The sequence below is a fragment of the Erinaceus europaeus genome, chromosome 8 (genome assembly GCF_950295315.1).
Source record: "Erinaceus europaeus chromosome 8, mEriEur2.1, whole genome shotgun sequence".
Taxonomy (NCBI): domain Eukaryota; kingdom Metazoa; phylum Chordata; class Mammalia; order Eulipotyphla; family Erinaceidae; genus Erinaceus; species Erinaceus europaeus.
The window spans coordinates 52,191,943-52,210,415 of record NC_080169.1 but is presented as its reverse complement, the minus strand read 5'-3'; the positions used below and the strand labels follow the sequence as shown (position 1 = coordinate 52,210,415).

At 36.9% G+C, this 18,473-nt stretch overlaps 1 protein-coding gene across 2 annotated transcripts in view; it reads left to right on the top strand.

Moving 5' to 3' along the window:
• Positions 1 to 15,126: 15,126 nt before the first annotated feature.
• The window catches only part of COL1A2 (collagen type I alpha 2 chain), a 38,825-nt gene continuing 35,478 nt past the window's right edge, over positions 15,127 to 18,473 (top strand). Inside the window, exons 1-2 of one of the 2 annotated variants that reach the window (XM_007522499.2) lie at positions 15,127 to 15,347; positions 17,910 to 17,920. In XM_007522499.2, coding sequence (XP_007522561.1) covers positions 15,278 to 15,347; positions 17,910 to 17,920 — 81 coding nt within the window. In that variant the 5' untranslated portion in view covers positions 15,127 to 15,277. Of the gene's footprint in view, positions 15,365 to 15,799; positions 15,815 to 17,909; positions 17,921 to 18,473 lie in introns of both variants that reach the window. The other variant, XM_060196219.1, reaches the window with a different exon arrangement.

The window sequence follows — 18,473 nt, the reverse complement described above, 5'->3', positions numbered from 1 at the left end:
CATTTTGGCTTAACATGGTTTAACATGATTCCTTCAAGTTTCATCCAATATGAGGCAAAGGACATGATTTTATTTTTAGCAGCTGAGTTGTATTCAGAAATGAAATGCCCTGCTTCTTAAACACATTTGCAGCCTTAATTCTTACTATCATTCCTCCTTGAAGCTCATTCCCCCCTTACATTATGGAATCCTGCACTACCTTAAATATCTTCTCTTTTTCCCCCTAAATTCTCATATTACTTCTATTACAACACCCCTCCCCAATTTGTAACTGAATGTTTTATTTTCCATCTCCACAAATTCTCCTCTGGAAACTTGTTCCATTCTATAACTATAGTAATCACCCCTTCACCTGGAGAATCTCAAATTTATTGATATTTCCCTGGTCCTTATATTTCTTTTATTCTTCATTCCTTTTCCATTACCACCCAGAGGATTCCTTCTTTGAACTTTTTCATTGCTCCTCCAAACCAATATGTTCAAGAGGGAAATAAAACATTCCCTCAAATGCATCTGTTTGGGTTGTAAATGTGAATAGTAACTCAGTTCCCCCAGTTACCAAGACTTGAAGTAAGATACATCCAATAGATCCCTACCACTAATTTGCAACATTCAAATAGGCATCTATCTAGTGCTGTTGGTTCTTTTACCCAAATGTCTCCAAACTAGTCTCTTCCTTTCTTATTACTATAGCTAGAATACAAGACTATAAATGCTATTCCAGTATGCAGAACTTTTCTTGAGGATCAGAATATTTAAAAAAAAATTAAATGTTCAAGATCAAGGTTGAACATTCCCTTGAAAGAAAGGTAGGATTTTGGTAGGTCAAAAGAGAAGTGAGATGTATTTCTGAGTAAGATCAACATAGGCAAAAGACTAGAGGTAGAAATAATCATGATATGTACACCCACAGAGAGAATTTCTTTGATTAGTTAAGTTTATTACTCTCCAATGGTTACTCTGACAAACTATATTTTTAGGTAAGCAGCTTTATGCAGTTCTATTCTTTTGAATATTATTTGGCACTGAGGTCCTCTTTGTGATAATGGAAAGTAGTAGAAGTGTCACTGCATAACTTCCTTGGCTAAGACAGAAATCTAGCTGCTTCTTTTTTAATCCCTTAGAACACTCTGTGGGTGACAAATAAGAAATCTGATTGCTGTGCTAGAGATGCCACATGTAGGCATTTTTGTCAACAGCCCCAGCTGAGCCCAGCATTTTAGTCACCTCTGTGAAGGCAACAAATTCTGTATATTAAGAAATCCATTTTGGACTCCTTGAACCAACTGCCTGATGAACCTGGAGTGAATTCAATCAGCACAAAGTTAGGCAGACACATGAGTTGGTCTTACATGACTTTCTGATTCATTAATCAATAATTCGGTGTTTCAAGTCACTAAGTTTTGACCTAGTTTGTTATGTTGAAATAAAAAACCAAAGTGCAAAAACACATTTTGTTTCATGGTGAAAAGTAATATTAAATACATACAGTGGTTCTGATTTATGAAGTCTTAAAAATATAAGCCAGAAAGACACTTTCTGATACAGATAGTAGGTAGCTAATGAATATTTTGATCAGTACAATGATAATCATAGACTTGTAACAGATATGTTTTCAAAAAAACACACAGGCAGATGGCAAGAACGTTATGTGATATAGCATACAAGCTTGACTTTGCTACTTTTTAGAATGTCTTAAGGAGGTTGTTACCTCAAGGGATTGTTGTGATATCTAAGTGCTGCCTTACTTTTTTACCTGTTTCTGTTTATTTCCTGTGTTGCCAACCCCAAGAAACTCTACTCATCAAGACTCATCACTTCCTCATGGGGAATATACTTTAATATTCTCAGGCAAAGTTAGATATCTTATTTCTTGTTTTTCCCACAGAAAGATCTTTATCGCATTGCTATGTTTCTCTCACGCACTTCTCCACTAAATTATAAGCAAGTTAAAGGCAATTAAGCACCATAAGCATTCTTCTCCTCACTGCCTGTGATTCAATATATGTCTGCTAAATAAATGGATAAATGATTCATTCATTCAGGAAGAAGATGGGAGGGGGCAGGCAGTGGTGCACCTGGTTAAGTATACACATTACAATGTGCAAAGACCCGGTTCAAACCCCTGGTCCCCACCTGCAGGGGGAAAGCTTCATAAATGGTGAAGTTGAGCTGCAGGTGTATCTCTGTTTTTCTCCCTCCCTATCTCCTCTCTTCTCAATTTCTCTCTGTCTCTATCCAATAAAAACAAAACAAAAACAAAGAAATAACATGTCAAAAGGAAAAAGATAGGTAAAGTAACATTTCCTCCAGTACTGAGGATGGAGCTATACTAACTATTCAGTAACTCCACGTCTTCATTACCATTTTTTAAATATATTATATAAAATATAAGAAACAATATTCTATTTCCCAAACAGTTACAGAAAAAAAGGTGCAAATATAGTTATTTTATATTAGGGAAATGTCTTGTTAACTATTAGACTGTGCTCCCGTTCAGTATTTTATAACTGATTATTTGTTTTTCTAAAGCAACTTAATAATGAATATCTCTGTGTTTTGACAAAGTCCATCTAAATTTATTAGATGTCATATAATCTTCCTTGAATTTCCAGTTATTTCTTTTTTCTTTTTAGCTTTATTTATTGGATAGAGACAGCCAGAAGTCTAGAAGAAGGGGGAGACAGAGAGGGAAAGAGACAGAGAGACACTACGACTGCAGCACAACTTCACCACTTGCAAAGCTTTTCTCTTGTAGGTGAGGACCAGGGGCTTGAACCCAGGTCTTTGCGCACTGTAACATATGCTCAACCAGGTATGCCACCACCCAGCCCTCTCCACTGTTATTTCTTAAACAATTATTTTATCTTTGTAATTCTTTGAAATATCACTTCCTTCCATTCACTCACTTTACTTCCTACAAATATTTTGCAGATGAAGTCTGTAGAAGGAAAAGACAAAAGTTTTAAGGACTAGTGAGTTGTACTATTTTGACTTTTGCCATTTACTGGTCATAAGATTTTGATAGAACCACTTTGTGTTTCAGTAATAATTCCATTATGCCTCACCTGATGTATGGCAATCAAAACTATAAAAATAGAATAAATGGTCTCTTAAATCTCTTCCTTTTCTCTCCTTCTGCCACAGGCTTTCATAGCTACTGAGGCTTTATTCAGACAATTTCTTTAGCTTAAAGAACATTTTGTATTATTTAAGATAATTATTGATGACTCATGGATTCACTATATTTTTTACTTGCCTTTATTTCTCACAGGATTATGGGCTCCATTAAAACTATAACTGAGGCATAATTTACATAACAAATTAGTGGTTATCTTGTACATCTCAGATACTCTGCAACCATAACCACTACACAGTTCCAAAACATTTTCATCATTATCGAAGGATATTTCAGACTCAGTGAACAGACCTGTTCTGTTACCCCTCCCATCCCGTCCCTGGTTATCTTTTTTTTCTCCTTACATCAATGAATTTATCTTTTGTATATATTTCAGGCAAATTGAATCATACATTATGTGATCTTTTTGAGAGTAACTTTTTTTTATCATTTAGTACAATACTTTAGAGGTTTATCCATGTGTTGATGCAAGTATTCATATTACATTCCTTTCTATACCTCGTACCTTATCCCTTATCTTCTTTCATTGTTCACCCATTGATGTGCATTAGAGATGTTTCTTCCTTTTTACCATTGTAAATAGTGTTGCTATGAACATTTCAGCTTCTTTTATATGGCATTGTTTACCGTGCACACATGCGTACACACACACACACACACACACACACACACACTATACTTCTCATCCCAAATAATGATGCTATTTAGCTGGTAAAGGCTTAAACTTCTTTACTTTCCATTTTTTCACCAATTACCAAGTTTTATCAATTCCAAATGCTGTACATCTTTCAGATATGTTGTCTCCTCACCAGCTTCACTGCTTCACACTTAAAGTTATTGAGCTCTATAAACTGAAGCTATAAACTGCTTCAGGCTAGGCCTTCATCATCTCTGACCTACACTGCTGCAATATCTACCAAGTAACTGCCCAGTATATAAGTTCTTTCCAGTGTGGATTGGTTATCTTACTACAACATAAGTTAGACATAGTCATTTTCATGTTTCAAATCCTCTTTTTCTTACTAATGACCTTATTTCTCCACTGCCTTTTAATTATACCAACTTCTAACTCCAAATATGTAGTTCTCTTACCATAAACATTTTCTTCTATACTTTTTTGTCTCCATTCACTCAACAAATGTTAAATGAATATAACTCTTGCCTCAGATAATGATAAATGCTATTGATACAGTGATGAATAAGACAGGTTAGATGCAAGGTGACCTATCTTATAGGAAAATGGTAATATAGATATAAGTGGTGAGTCATCATGTGTTACAGAATCTGTCCTTTGTGTTCTAAGATGCTTGTCAGTATCCCTGTCCTCTATCCACTGAACACCAGTAGCACACCACACTCCCTGTAGTCAAAAGTATCAACAGATGTCCCCAAATATTTCCTGGGGATAAAGCTGCCTTGTATTATCATTATTAAATCAATAAAAAAATTACCATCTATTGAGAATCACTATTCTAGAGGAAGATTACTGTAACATTAACTTTTCAGTATAAGTCATGGTAAGCATCACTTGCCTCTACATATGCTACCCCATCTCCCTAGAATGGGATTTCCTCTCCTTTCACTTCGACTAATTCCTACAAGATTCAGTTCCAATGTTTCCCAAGAAGAATAACTTTCTTTTCACTCTTTGATCCACCTTATGAACTCACTGAGAACTTGTAAATACCATGTAAGTCCAAAATCACTTGAGTTAATGTAGCGTTTTTCTCAAGTTAGATAAAGCAATCTCTCCCTAGCAACAAATTATCCCTGCTACAAATTTTGTTAAACAAAAGCTTATTTAGTCTATGAGGGCTTTGTTTTATATATTTTTTCCTAGCCACAAGGAGTTTAGTTTCACTATATAAGAGTTATGAGTCACGCCTGTTAGGGATAATTGGGGGGAAAGGATTTGGTATTGGGAATAAAAAAGGTAAAGTACAGCAGATGGCATGGCACTAACCAGAGGTTTTTGCCTTAAGGCTTTAGGAAAGAAGGGAATCTGAGGAGACATAAACCAGGACCTGAAAATGGCATTCCTGCAGCTGCAAGATAGGAGGGAAGCAATATTTGTGTAAGAGGAACCTGATGGCATGTGCTTTAGGGAATTATCTCCGAAACTAAGGATGCAGGAGTCAACAATTCCAATTCAGAGAAGCATTGCACATTTGGTTAGAGACTCAGATATATGGGGGTGGGGAGGGCTCCTTTTCATATGCATATTATGTTCAGTAAAACCAAGCAAATTTATGGGCACTTCACTGAAAAAGCAAGGAAGAAAAACCTTGAGAAATGTTTATTAAGCAAGAATTGGTAAGTGGCAAACAATTGTATTGTAACCATTATTAGTAATTTAAGACATGAAAAATGTCACTAATTCTCTTTATTTACAGTTGTGTCTTCATGATGATACTTTACAGATGATGCAAAGTTGACAAAAGCTTGCCTTCAAATGCACAGCAACGTTATCATCTCTCCACCAAAAAATATTAAGTACTTCAAACTGAAATAGCTCCTTATCCTCACAATCGGGATTATCACCAGCATTCAAATTTCTGTGCTACTTCTCTGTCACCATATCTGCACCTGGAACATAGCTATAACTTCATCATTGTTTGCTAGTGTGCAATTCAAAACAAAATGTGGCTAGAGAAGTTGGAAAAGTACATTTTCTTCTCCCAGTATTTGGATTCTTAGAGAAAAGTGGAAATTGGGAGCAGGCACAGAAGAAATGGAGTGAGTTGCAAACAACTGCTGACAGAAATTGTAAATACATGGAGACAGCTAGTATATGCTGGGTCAAGCCAAGAATTCCAACAGTGAAGTCCTGAAAAGGGTATTACAACAAGGTCCAGCTTCCAACATTGTTCCTTATACAGTTAGTAGTTGATCTGTTGAATGAATGAATTAGTGAGTAAATAAAACTGATCACAGAAGAAACATAAACATTGTCAAAGATAAAGCTCAAGAAGATACAAAAAGATAAAACACAAGGTACAATATATCAATTAGCATAAATCTAGACTGGAGTTCAGATATGTGAAGCCCAGAGAAAAGAACAATGCTGCAGAGTCTAATACAGTGAATCAACATTTAGAAAATATTTGAATTTCTTAATAATCAACCTTTGTGAGCACAAGGCCTATTTCCCAAGTTCGTGTAGGACTGGATCTGCAGGCGTGAATATGTGGTCGTAGCTATAAAACATAGATCTTGCAGAGAAAAAAACAGCAGGGAATTATAAAGAAAAACAGTGACTTTTATAATTGTTTTAGTTCAGTATTTGGTGCACCCTGGAGCTCTGGAAAGAAGATCTATTATTTTTCATACTCTCCCTTGTGCTTCAGAAAGAAAGTCCCTTTTTTAAGGGCTCCGCTATGCCATTTTTTATTTAGGTATCAAAATATGACATGGGAACCACAGAGAATAGGAGCATATGTCTGTGATGCCAATATAGAAATAAATGTTTCAAAACTTCACCTGGGCCTTTGGGGCATTTTCTAGGATGAGTAATGGATTTTAAACAAAACATGAATCTTTCCTGCCTCACCTGAACTGTTTAATTACCCAGGGAATTACTGCCGAGTTCACAGGAGTAGTGAATTTCAAGGTACTGGTTACACAGGGAAGTTACTTGGTCCATAGAGAAAGTCAGGCTACAACCTAGACTTCATTAGCACCAAGTTCTAACCATTAGGCTGACCATGTTTACCTTCTTGAAGAGCTAATATACTTTGTCAAATTTGTTTTTACTGTAAATGTTGTTACCTAAATAACAGAATTAGAGTTTCAGATCAGCGGGGGGAAAAGATTTAAACTGGCCCCTTAATTTTGCAGATATTGAAATGAAAAACTAGACTTCAGAATGTCTACTGACCAGTACCCCCCACACATCCCAAACTGAATCAAGAAAAGTAGCAGTAAGTCAATAGATATATTAGAGAGAAAGAGAGCAAATATGCAACTGAAGCATGTGAAGAAAACCTTTTTTACAGTTAAGCTGAATACAGAAAAGGAGTTAACGTGTTCTTTACTGATGTCTGCCACTTAGGTGCCTTGGCATTCTCAAATCTACTCTCCATTTAGATGTTTCTAATTCAGGTACTTCTACAAGAATCACAGCTATTGATCTGAAGAAGAACTTTAGCATTGTTGAGCTTCAATCTTCTCCTCTAAGTAGTAATCTTTTGTTTCTGTAATAGTTAATATCGTAAAATATTCCACACAAATATTATGTGTTATTTTAATTTACAGGAAATAAGACATACTAGGAATTAGGAAACCTAACAGTTAAATGTCTTAAAAAAAAAAAAAAAACTAGCTCATCACGTATGTCTCTAGTGTGTATTTTCACACGTAAAATGTACTTATTCATACACTAAAACTTACTAACTATTGCTTGCTAGCCATTAGTAACATGGTAGAAATGCAAATCCTGATCTTATAGATCTGTGGATATGATTATGATTTTTGACAATACTTAGACAAATATTTCATGAGTTCATAAATAACAAAATTAGGCTTCTCTTATTTTTCAAACACGTTGTTATTAGTAAACTTGACCTAGAAAAATAAAATGTTTATGAGGTATAAAGCAATAATGGATGCTAACTGGGTAAGTTGGCTACAAAAAAAAAATCCATGAATTATTCAAAGAAATTTCATGTATTGTTACTCTTACCAATAAAAAAAATTAACACGTGAATTAAATGTTAAGCTGTCAATGAAGAGAATAATAAGTATTTTCATTTGAATTTTATATTTTCCAGTTATGACATGCTTAGTCTTTAACTTATTAAGTAAATATTTGATAAGCATCTATTATTTAGCAGACTCTATACTCTATCTTCCCCTTCCCTACTGATATCTCTCTACCTCTTTCAAGTAAATAAGTAAAATACATTAAAAAAAAATTTTTAAGTGTGTAACAGGGGCATAATCCCAGTCTTGCAAATCCAGGAAGGCTTAGACAAGTAAGTCACTTTACTTCTTTAAGTCAGTGTTTTTAATTGTAAAAGCAGAGAATAAAAATATATACCCAACCAGAATCTAGCTAATGACTATTAAATTATTTTTGAGAAATCTCATGTAAAATTCCCAGCACATGGTACTTAGTATTTAATATATGATGTAATAATTACTTATGTTGTCATACTGGCTGACTGGAAGATTATTCATACCTGTAGACAATTTCAGTGGTCAAAATAAATTTTTAATATTTTATCAGGAATATTACTAAATTATTATACTAGTTATTTTTAAATTATGAAATGTAAATTATTTAAATTATCAATAGTGTATTGTATATGATTAAGTTTTGTAATTATTTTTCTAGATATAAGAAACACAGAGAATATACCTTGATTTAGTTCAATGTGTAAATCAGTTAGTTACTAATACTCAGAATCTTTCCTGAAACTGAAGTAGAAGTCTCCTAATTTCTTCTATCAACTTGAAAAGAAATGAAAATTATGGCTTTGGAAACCAAGCCAACCAAAGTTTCAATAAGTTAGCGTAGACTTTTGGAATGTATCAGCATTCTGCTATTCTTCAATTTAAGGATGGATTTGGAAGTAGCAGAAATGTAATCAGCATTTTCTTAAAGAAAAAGGTGGACTTAATTGAAAGCTGAAATTTATGAGTCCTAATATGTCCCACTGAAGTATGGGGCTTGGATTAGTCGATAACAAGGCACCACAAAACAGTTCTAGCCATATAGTCTGTGCCCAGAAATATTCAGAGTCATGCCTAGTAAAGAAGTGGTTGTCTATTTTATATTTCTAAACTTGAAAAATGGAGCACTGAATGCTAAATTAATCCCTAAATTAAACCGGGACTCATAAACTATGAGATAAATTGACTCTGTCTACACATTTTAAAGTAAGTGTCTCCTGGAAAAAAAAAAAAGATTATTCACTACCACATTAAAGAAAAAACTGAAAGCACTAAAGAAATCCTTACAGCAATACTAAAAAGCAAATGAGAAGGGTATAATGTAGGAATGCTAAAGAAGAAAAGCATTTCACATGGAATACTTTAAAATAGGGTCTAGTGTCAAGATTAAAGTTCTGCTTCACATGTATTATACTAACATGCATAATTCTCTTTTGTATTAATACTAACACCACCCATAAACTATTTAGTATACATCCAGCTCCTCCTGTCATCCTTTTACTATAACAAAAACTCTGCACTAGATGTGTTTATTACATCATCTCCCACTGTCCCACTTTTAGTAGAATATATTGTACTCCAGTGAAGTCATCTTTACCAAGTTCACCAAGTAGCTAGTACATTTTTTAGTCGTTACTTGACCTCTTAGAAAAATATGTAACATCTATGCATCCAAAAGTTGACTCTCTCTTTCATACAGCCTGTTTTTTCCTTTTGTGATAGAGACACTATGGTTTTCCTCCAACCCTTGTAACTACTTCTTTTCAGACACTTTTAGGATTTTTCAAACCAGTGTTGGGATTTTTCTTCATCGTCTCTCCATTATTTACATGCTGAAGATTTTCAGGGTTTTGTAGCAGGCTTATTATCTATTTCCATAGAAAAAAAAAGCAAAGAAACTGAGGGATTTCATTATTATTATTATCTATTTCCATAGAAAAAAAGCAAAGAAATGAGGGATTTCATTCATTTTTATGACCTCAGTAATCAGATTTCCTTATCCATAAATCTAGACCATGGATCTCAAGCCTAAATGGTGTGTGTGTGTGTGTGTGTGTGTGTGTGTGTGTGTGTGTAGAGACAGAGAGAGAAAGAGAGAGACAGAGAGAGAGAGACAGGGCCTGAAAGATACAGAGAGAAGAGAACACCACAACATCATTCCACTGCTTAAGAAGTTTCCATGAATGGTGCTCTGGCAAGAATTCATACCCTGGTCCTCAAATATGGTAAAGTGGGTGCCAGGTAAGCTATTTCCCAGCCCCCTCCCCAAGTATCTGATTAGTTAGGAAAACTATCCACTTGGATAGTCCACAGTCCCTTTAGATAGAACATACCCAGATGTGATTTCTTCATACATCACTGTCCCATCTTACACTTCCCTCTCTTCAAAAGTTCCCCATCGTGAAGGATACTCCATATGGGAAATGCCAAAATTCCCTCCCCACAACCAAACATCAGCCTTTGTATTCAGCTTTTAAAATATTGCTCAGTACCATCAACCTGTCTCCAACTCCATCAGCAATACCTTAGTTCAAGTTACTGATATTTCCTTTCAAAATTACTACAGAAGTCTTAGGATTGATTTTCTGACTCCACTATTTTCCTCTTCTAATTATTTCTCTCTACTGCAGCAAAAAACATCTTTAAAAAATTTTCTTCTCTACTCTCAGAAGGCTAGAAATGGACCTACTCTATGATCCTGCAATTCCTCTCTTGGGGATATATCCTAAGGAACCCAACATATCCATCCAAAAAGATCTGTGTACACATAAGTTCTTAGCAGCACAATTTGTAATAGCCCAAACCTGGAAGCAACCCAGGTGTCCAACAACAGATGAGTGGCTGAGAAAGTTGTGGTATTATATACCACAACTTTATATACACAGTGGAATTATATACACAATGGAATAATACTCAGCTATAAAAAGTGGTGACTTCACTGTTTTCAGCCGATCTTGGATGGACCTTGAAAAATTCATGTGAAGTGAGATAAGTCAGAAACAGAAGGATGAATATGGGATGATCTCACTCATAGGCAGAAGTTGAAAAACAAGATCAGAAGAGAAAACACAAGTAGAACCTGAACTGGAATTGGCATGTTGCACCAAAGTAAAAGACTCTGGGGTGAGTGGGTGGGAGAATATAGGTCCAAAAAGGACGACAGAGGACCTAGTGGGGGTGTGTGTTCTTATATGGAAAACTGAGAAATGTTATGCATGTACAAACTATTGAGTTTACTGTTGAATGTAAAACATTAATTCCCCAATAAAGAAATTAAATTTTTTCTTCTCTTTAGTGATTTCTCTGCTTACACTTTCTCTGCTTAAACACCTCATAACATAATAGCATAATAGCACCATATGTTATACCTGCAAAAATACATCTTACAAGGGTCCTTTTTTATTTGGTTCCAACTAAATTCACACTTTTCTTCTTTGACTCCTTCCCCTAATCCTCTCCCTACCTTCCACAATGCTACAATGCTAAAATGTCTCTGTTCCTCAAAACTACCAAATTATTGAAATACCCTGTTTCTGAAATGCTCCCTCATCATTTTGAAATTATATTAATATTCATGACTTGAGTCTAAGGGCCTGGAGATAGCTATCCCCCCAAAAAAAAAAAATCATCATACCATACCTTAACCCTAGCACCACATGAGCACAACACTGTATCAAAGGAAGTTCCACAAGTGGTTAAAGCAGTGTTGTGGTGTCTCTCTTTCTCTTGCTCCCTCCCTCTGACTGAAATAAAAAGAATAACAACACATAAGTACCCAGCACTCTCCACACTCTTCTATAAGTCTCTTAAGTATAATAACCATGCCCTTTTGCCATAGATATAGACATAGACATAGATATATGACAGTAATATAACTAGTATAATGCCTGACACAACACTAAAAACTACTTAAATTTATAACTGATGGCTTTTGAATAATTAAGAGAATTGAATGATACAATTGACATGTAGAGAGGATCTCCAAGACTTTAAAAAATATATATCACAGAAAGAATTCAGTTCTCAAAATTTTCAGCAGCCTCCTTGATCACCAGCCAATATCTTCTTAGCAGTTGTTTGACTACTAACTCAGTTAGAGGTAGAACTAGAATGAGGTGGTGTAGCATTGGTGCTTTCACAAAGTAGATCTTCATTAAATATTTGAAAGGAGATGTCAGTCAGATACCTATTTTAGTCAATGAAAAGAAGGGATTGAAAGTACAAGATTAGATGGCATTATCAGGCTGTTACACATTCCTTTATCAATCAGGCTATCAACCATTCTCATGCTATGCCTTAAGGCTTACTACCCCGACTTGTAATGAATGGCTAGGCTTTCAAGAGCTAGAGAATCTTTTTTTTTTTAACAGAAAATAATTTAGGAATATGAACTCCAGTGTTAATACAAAAACAAACTGTAGAGGTTTTATTGTGGTTTTTTTTGTTTTGTTTTGTTTTGTTTTGTTTCTTATAGAGACTGAGAGAAATTCAGAGAGAAGGGTGAAATAGATACATGAGCAGTACTATTTCTCCTGCAGCTTCCTTCCTGCAGGTGAAGACCAGAGGTTGAACACAGGTTCTTCCATATGATAAAGTATGTTTGCAAAAAGATGTCCCACTGTTAGACCCTGTTTTTTGTTTGTTTCATTGTTTAAATTTCTGCTACTCTGACCCAGTTCCTCCATATTTCCAGTCTCAGTTTTCAACTTCTATACCACCTTATGTTCATACTCTTTTCTCCTCCTACTCAGTCTTTAATCAACAACCATCCCCCACCCCACACAGAAACACAACTGTCACAGCAAAGGTAGCTTTGGCTTCTGTTCAGCTCTCTTTCCAACAACAGCCCTATCCATACAGAAAGGTCCATGTGGACTAGAGGCACAAATTTAATAGACATCTAAATAAGGCATCAGTTAACTGCTCTTAAAATACAAATGCTGAATTAGCTTCCCCAGTGAATAATGAGTAAGAGAAAAAGAGGGTCAAAATGATGTAGAAAACTTCTGGAACTGGGATTTGCTCCTACTTAAAAGAAATAGAGCAAGAAAAGAGAGGAAAGAAGGAAGGAAGGGAGGGAGGGAGGAAGGGAGGGAGGAGAGAAGGAAGAAAGGGAAATGGACCTCTGGATTTGGCCCTCCCACCAAATGCTGATGACTGCCTGCTCCAAACCCTGCCACATCAGCAGGGAGGGAGCCTGAAAATATTTGCTATTTGCATCAGTTCCAAGGAATGCAAGTTATCAGTTCACTATGCAAAAATGTTATTCCTTTAAGTTCTTAAGTGTGTGCTTGAGCATACATTTCTTTCATTCTGAAAAAAAGGGAGAAAAAGAAAAACTAGCTGAGGAGAGTGTGTGTGTGTGTGTGTGTGTGTGTTTTAAATGGGTAGTCATAATCACATTTCAAGAAGATATGTAAAATTTAAATCAAAATTGACTGCAGAAAAAAAAAACTATAGAACTCCCTAAGATCATTTCAAATTCCTGCACTTTAAGTTAGTTCAAGACTTCCAAAGTTGCCTCTCAAGCCACTATATCTTCTGATTAAAATAAGAGTTTAATACACAGTTTTGCTTGTTCTGTGTTATACACATTAATATTTTTAATTGTCTGATTTTGAGTTTGAGAGTATTCAATCCTTTTGTTTTACAGCAGAAGCTGATGGGGTTAACTTGAGGAGAAATTCTTCCTGAAAGTCAGAGAAGAAAGAGAAGGAAAAGGAGGAGGAGGATCAGGAGGAGGAGGGGGAAGGGGAGAGGGAGGAGGAGGGGATAAAGGGAAGAGGAGGAGGAGGAATGGGAGAAGGAGGAGGAGAGGGAGAAAAAAACAGCAAAGCTTTAGGGAAAGGAAAATAAAAGATAAGCAGTGAGTTATTTCTCTCTGTTTCAAGGAGACTAAATCAACCTAAAGATGACCTTTTTGCCTTTATTACTGGGAGAGGATGGCTGACCAGCCCTGGTTACTTGTTGGGTGTGCTGGACAAGAAAAGGTATGGCCAGACTGAGTGCCTTTCCTCAGAACCTGGAATGGTACCTCAAGTGGATCACCCATTGAATCACCCATTGAATTTGACTTCATTCAGTGTTTCACAAATCTCAGATCTGTCTTCTCTATTTGAATATGTCAGGGTCAAGGTCCCAGTACCTCTTTTCTCCCCAGGAAGGCAAAGTAGGATAGGGCAGCCAGGGGAAAGAGGTTGGACACCAGAGAGTTAAGATCAAATTGGTGGGGGCGTTGCTTCAGCAATTAACAGGCGAAGAGATAAAATGAAGGCTAATGGTATACCTCTTGAACACCAAACCTTAGGTGTTTGACCTTAAGATGAAACTAAAAGTGAGCCACTTCTATGTGGTCTCTCCTTTCTGGGGTTGCAACAGAGAATCTCTCCCTTTGCTCTTCAGGGACCTCTTTGTAGACCAAGCTTTGGTTAAGAATCAATTACCACATAGAGAACATAAGAGGCCAAAGACTTTTCTGTGGCATAGTCTAGTCTGGCCTAAGAAAGCAGATTTTCCCTGGAGCTAAGTGTCAGGGCGTCCTCAGTTAGGGCTCACCCTATTCCACCCCCAACAGTAGCTGCCCTGGGACTCCAACCCAACCATCTAGAGGCAAAACTTGCCCCTCACCCCCTCAGGGAGCCAGGAAAGTGCGTTACTGCTGAAAAAGTGGACTCACACAGGCCCTAAAACTGAACAAAAGCTGGGCGGGGTGAAGGGGGACTGGAAGGGGGCCCTCAGGCTGTGCCACGCAGTCGGCTCTTCCATCCTTTCCCCCCTTCCCCCTCTACTCCCCCTGGCCCCTGCACTCCTTCCTGCCTCCTCCGCTCCCATTAGCCCCGTCCACCCTGCTGGTGGCCCGCAGGGCACCAGGTGAGACCACGCTGGACAGCTCCTTCTTTGAACTTTAGCCTGCGGTCCCCTCTGCTGCCACCCCATTGCCCCGAGATCTGTAAATTCAGACCACGTTGGTGTCTGCAGCACCAACGTGTCCAAAATTGTTTCCAAACTTGGAAAGGGCGGGGAAGAATGAGGGGGCTGGGGAGGGTGGAGGTATGCAGACAGCGAGTCAGAGTTTCCTCTCGAAAGCCTCAAAAGTGTCCACGTCCTCAAAAAGAATGGAATTAATTTAAGAAGCCAGCTCCGCAGCCACGTCCCTCCCCGCACCCTCCTCCCTGCACTCCCTCCTCTGCGCCCCCGCAGTCTCCTCCCTGTAGCTGCTTGGGCCCCCAGCCCCAGCCCTGCTATTGGTGGAGTGGCTTTTGGAAGCACCCTCAGGCCAGAGAAAGTTTGGCCATATAAATAGGGCAGATCCGGGCTTTATTATTTTAGCACCCAGGCGGCAGGAGGTTTCTGCAAAGTTGGAGGTACTGGCCTCGACTGCATGCCTGTGCTTACCAGGTGATACCTCCGCTGGTAACCCAGGGGTTCTGCGACACAAGGAGTCTGCATGTCTAAGTGGTAGACATGCTCAGCTTTGTGGATACGCGGACTTTGTTGCTGCTTGCAGTAACTTCGTGCCTAGCAACATGCCAATGTAAGTGCTTTCAGCTTGTTTGGGGCAGGCGGGGAGCGAAGTTAGGTGGGTGGGCGCCCTGGTCTGGAAAGGGAAAACCTAAAGGAAAATTCTAGCAACAACTTGGAGGGAAGACTCTCTGGCATGTGGAAATGAGATGCTGTTGATAAGAAATGTGGAAAGTACCTAGATGAAAGCATAAAAGTTTTCCCCAAAAGTTTCTTTTGACTCAGATCGAGGCTGTTAGCTTGACCTGGACGCTGGAGTTAGAGAAGCTTAAAGGAAGCTGAAAGGTCCTTCCTGATGGATAAGATTGTAACAACGGTGATGCAAGAAATCAAGACATCCACCTCCCACCCTCCACCCCCCACTTCCATCTACATTGATTCCAGTCGTAGAAAATTTGAGGCCTACTCTAGAAAGCCATTAAGTTATAATGCAGAATTCACCCCTCCAGGGCCTTTTCTCCTCAGGGCATTGTTAGGCTTGTTTGGTTGATGAGGAGCGACTATAAGGCGCCCTCTGGAGGGAGGGCTATGGAATTACAGAGGACCCGTCCAGGCTAATGGAACCCTCCTTGAACAGGGCAACAAGTTTGTACAAAAATACAATTTGCATTGCTGATCAAAGCAACTCCCAATGGTTACTCCTCGGAAGGAAAACTGATGTTCCTTGGAATGGAGACAATTTAAAAAGTAAAACTGGTTTCTAAGTCCATTATCCATTGGGAATAGTCACATTACTTAACTAAAAACTGAGCTCCCTTATGTTGAGCCAGGAAGTCCCTGCTGCATTTTTCCCAATGACAATTAGACATTCTGGACAAAGCAAGTTGAAAACCATCAACACAAATCTGAGACTCAAGAAACTGATTTTATTTTTGTTTGTATGACTTTCCATTCACTTGCCATGAAACCCTGGATAAATCAAACTGGGTCTTTTCTCACAGGTGTGATGGAGCTTGGATGGACTCTATGGTGGTCACCTCTCTATTTTTAGATGCTACTTCCATGCTAAGATAGAATGAAAAGATAAGACAGAAAATCAGGATTTTTTTTTTTTAATGAAAATGGCTGCCTGATTTCCAAAGATGCTGACTTGTTGAATTGTGAAGGGTTTTTGGCCACACCCAACACTCCAAAATGTTTGCTCCTCCCACCATTGCATCATTAATGAGCTTTTCCTGTTTTTATCCTGTTGACTACTTTTAGTATACACAGTGGATACTAAGGAATAATTACATTGAACAGATCCACATTGCCAAGTCTTTTTTGCTTGGTTTTGTTGTTGTTTTGTTTTGTTTTTAAGAAATCTCAGATGGAGGGAAAGATTTGACTTCTAGAGAAATCATGGAAATTAAGCTATCCCGAGATTTGTAAGAAGGGCAACTCACTGTCCACTGTCCAATTATCTGTCAACCGTAGTCTTAAGAATAAGTTACCTAATACACACTCTTTAAAATGGTTCAGACTGAGTAATAAAAAGGCAAATTTCCAATGTCTTAAGGATTTCTGTTAATCAAGTCCAGGCATAATTATTCTTCCTACTGATGGACACAATGAAGTAAACATATCATTTCCCCAATTTAAAAGTATTTCTCATAAATTGCTCTTAAATGTCAGTGCTGGATGTGGTCCACTTTCCTGAATTGTGACTCTTGCAACAGATGTTCTTACTCCAAATGACACACTTCTTGGTCATCTAATTAAAGCAATTTTTAGGGGTGATTCATTTTGTTGCCAGCTTGGCTATACTTATATGCTGTATTAACCTGTAATTTTTATACCATAGCGGAGGAATTAGGTCTTTAAGGACATATTGCAATTGTGGAAAAGGGAGAGAGATTATTTTAATGCACTTCCCCATTACTTTTCAAGATCTTTAATTCACCATTTTTCCATTTATGAAAAGCAGTTTCTTCTCAAGGACAAAGTACTACAAGCTGATAAAAAACAACCTTACTTAATTTAAGTAAACCAATTTAAAGCAAGATTTCAAGTATCCAAATAAATTCATTTCATGTTATTTTATAAATTGTGCTTTTTTGAAAGTGTGTCTTTTTGAAAATGGACATTCAGACTAATACAAACTATAATGTAACTAAGCTAAGAATTTGTTTAAAAAAAAAGAGAAAGTTCTATTTTGAATACCATACTTTCCTAGACTTTCCCTTTTTAAAATTTTTACATATAAAATTATCTAAATCATAAATTATTTCCTCATCAGCCTTCTGCTTTTGCTCACATGAGATTCACCTGTGCAATTTACCAGCCTAATTGCTAAACATTAGAAATAACCTTCAGACACATTAATATTTCACAACATTTATAAAATAGTGAATAATTAACAATTTAATTCAAAATATATTTGCATGTTAATAGTGCAGACAAATCATCCTGCTGATCCCTGCTATATTTCCAACCTGCAAATTTTCCAAGTCATTAGAATATTCTTAATAAAATTCTATTTGTTCTTTAACTAGATAAGACAACTTTACAAACAAATATGTCTCTGTTAACTATTGTTATTGATCAGTGGAATGATACTAAAACTTATTTCTTCTTTTCATTTTTTTCTCTACAGATTTACAAGAGGTGAGTAAAGTTATTTTTAAAATCTGTGAATATTTGGATTTCCTTGACAGTATTGTCAAGATGACAGTAATGTTGTCTCTGGGGAAGGAAGAAGAAGCTACCATGGTATTGGCCAACCTGAAGTTGTAAAAATAATAATAATAATAAATAAATAAGGTTATGGTCTTCAAAACCTTCCTGGCTTCCTGAGAAAGTTCCCACCCCAATTTCCAAAATGGGCGGTGCTACTGAGTAAAAGCCATCCTCATAAGGACACCCAAAAGAAGTAGAGTAAATAATTCAGTGGAACTTTGGGCTTTAGGATCAGCTACTATGCAACAAAATTAGCTTGCTAGAGAATCTTGTCTCTCTCTGGGAAATATTTGCACTATTTGGAACAAATTCATAGCTTGTGAAATGAATCCAAGGTATAGATACACAGATAAGTTTATGTTTTGATTTTGTACTTATTTGATTTTATTTATTGGTAAAATTCAAAATTGTACTTTGGAGTCCTAAGATACTAATAAGGCATAATATAATGTGCTGTCTGAGTATATCTGTATGATACTGA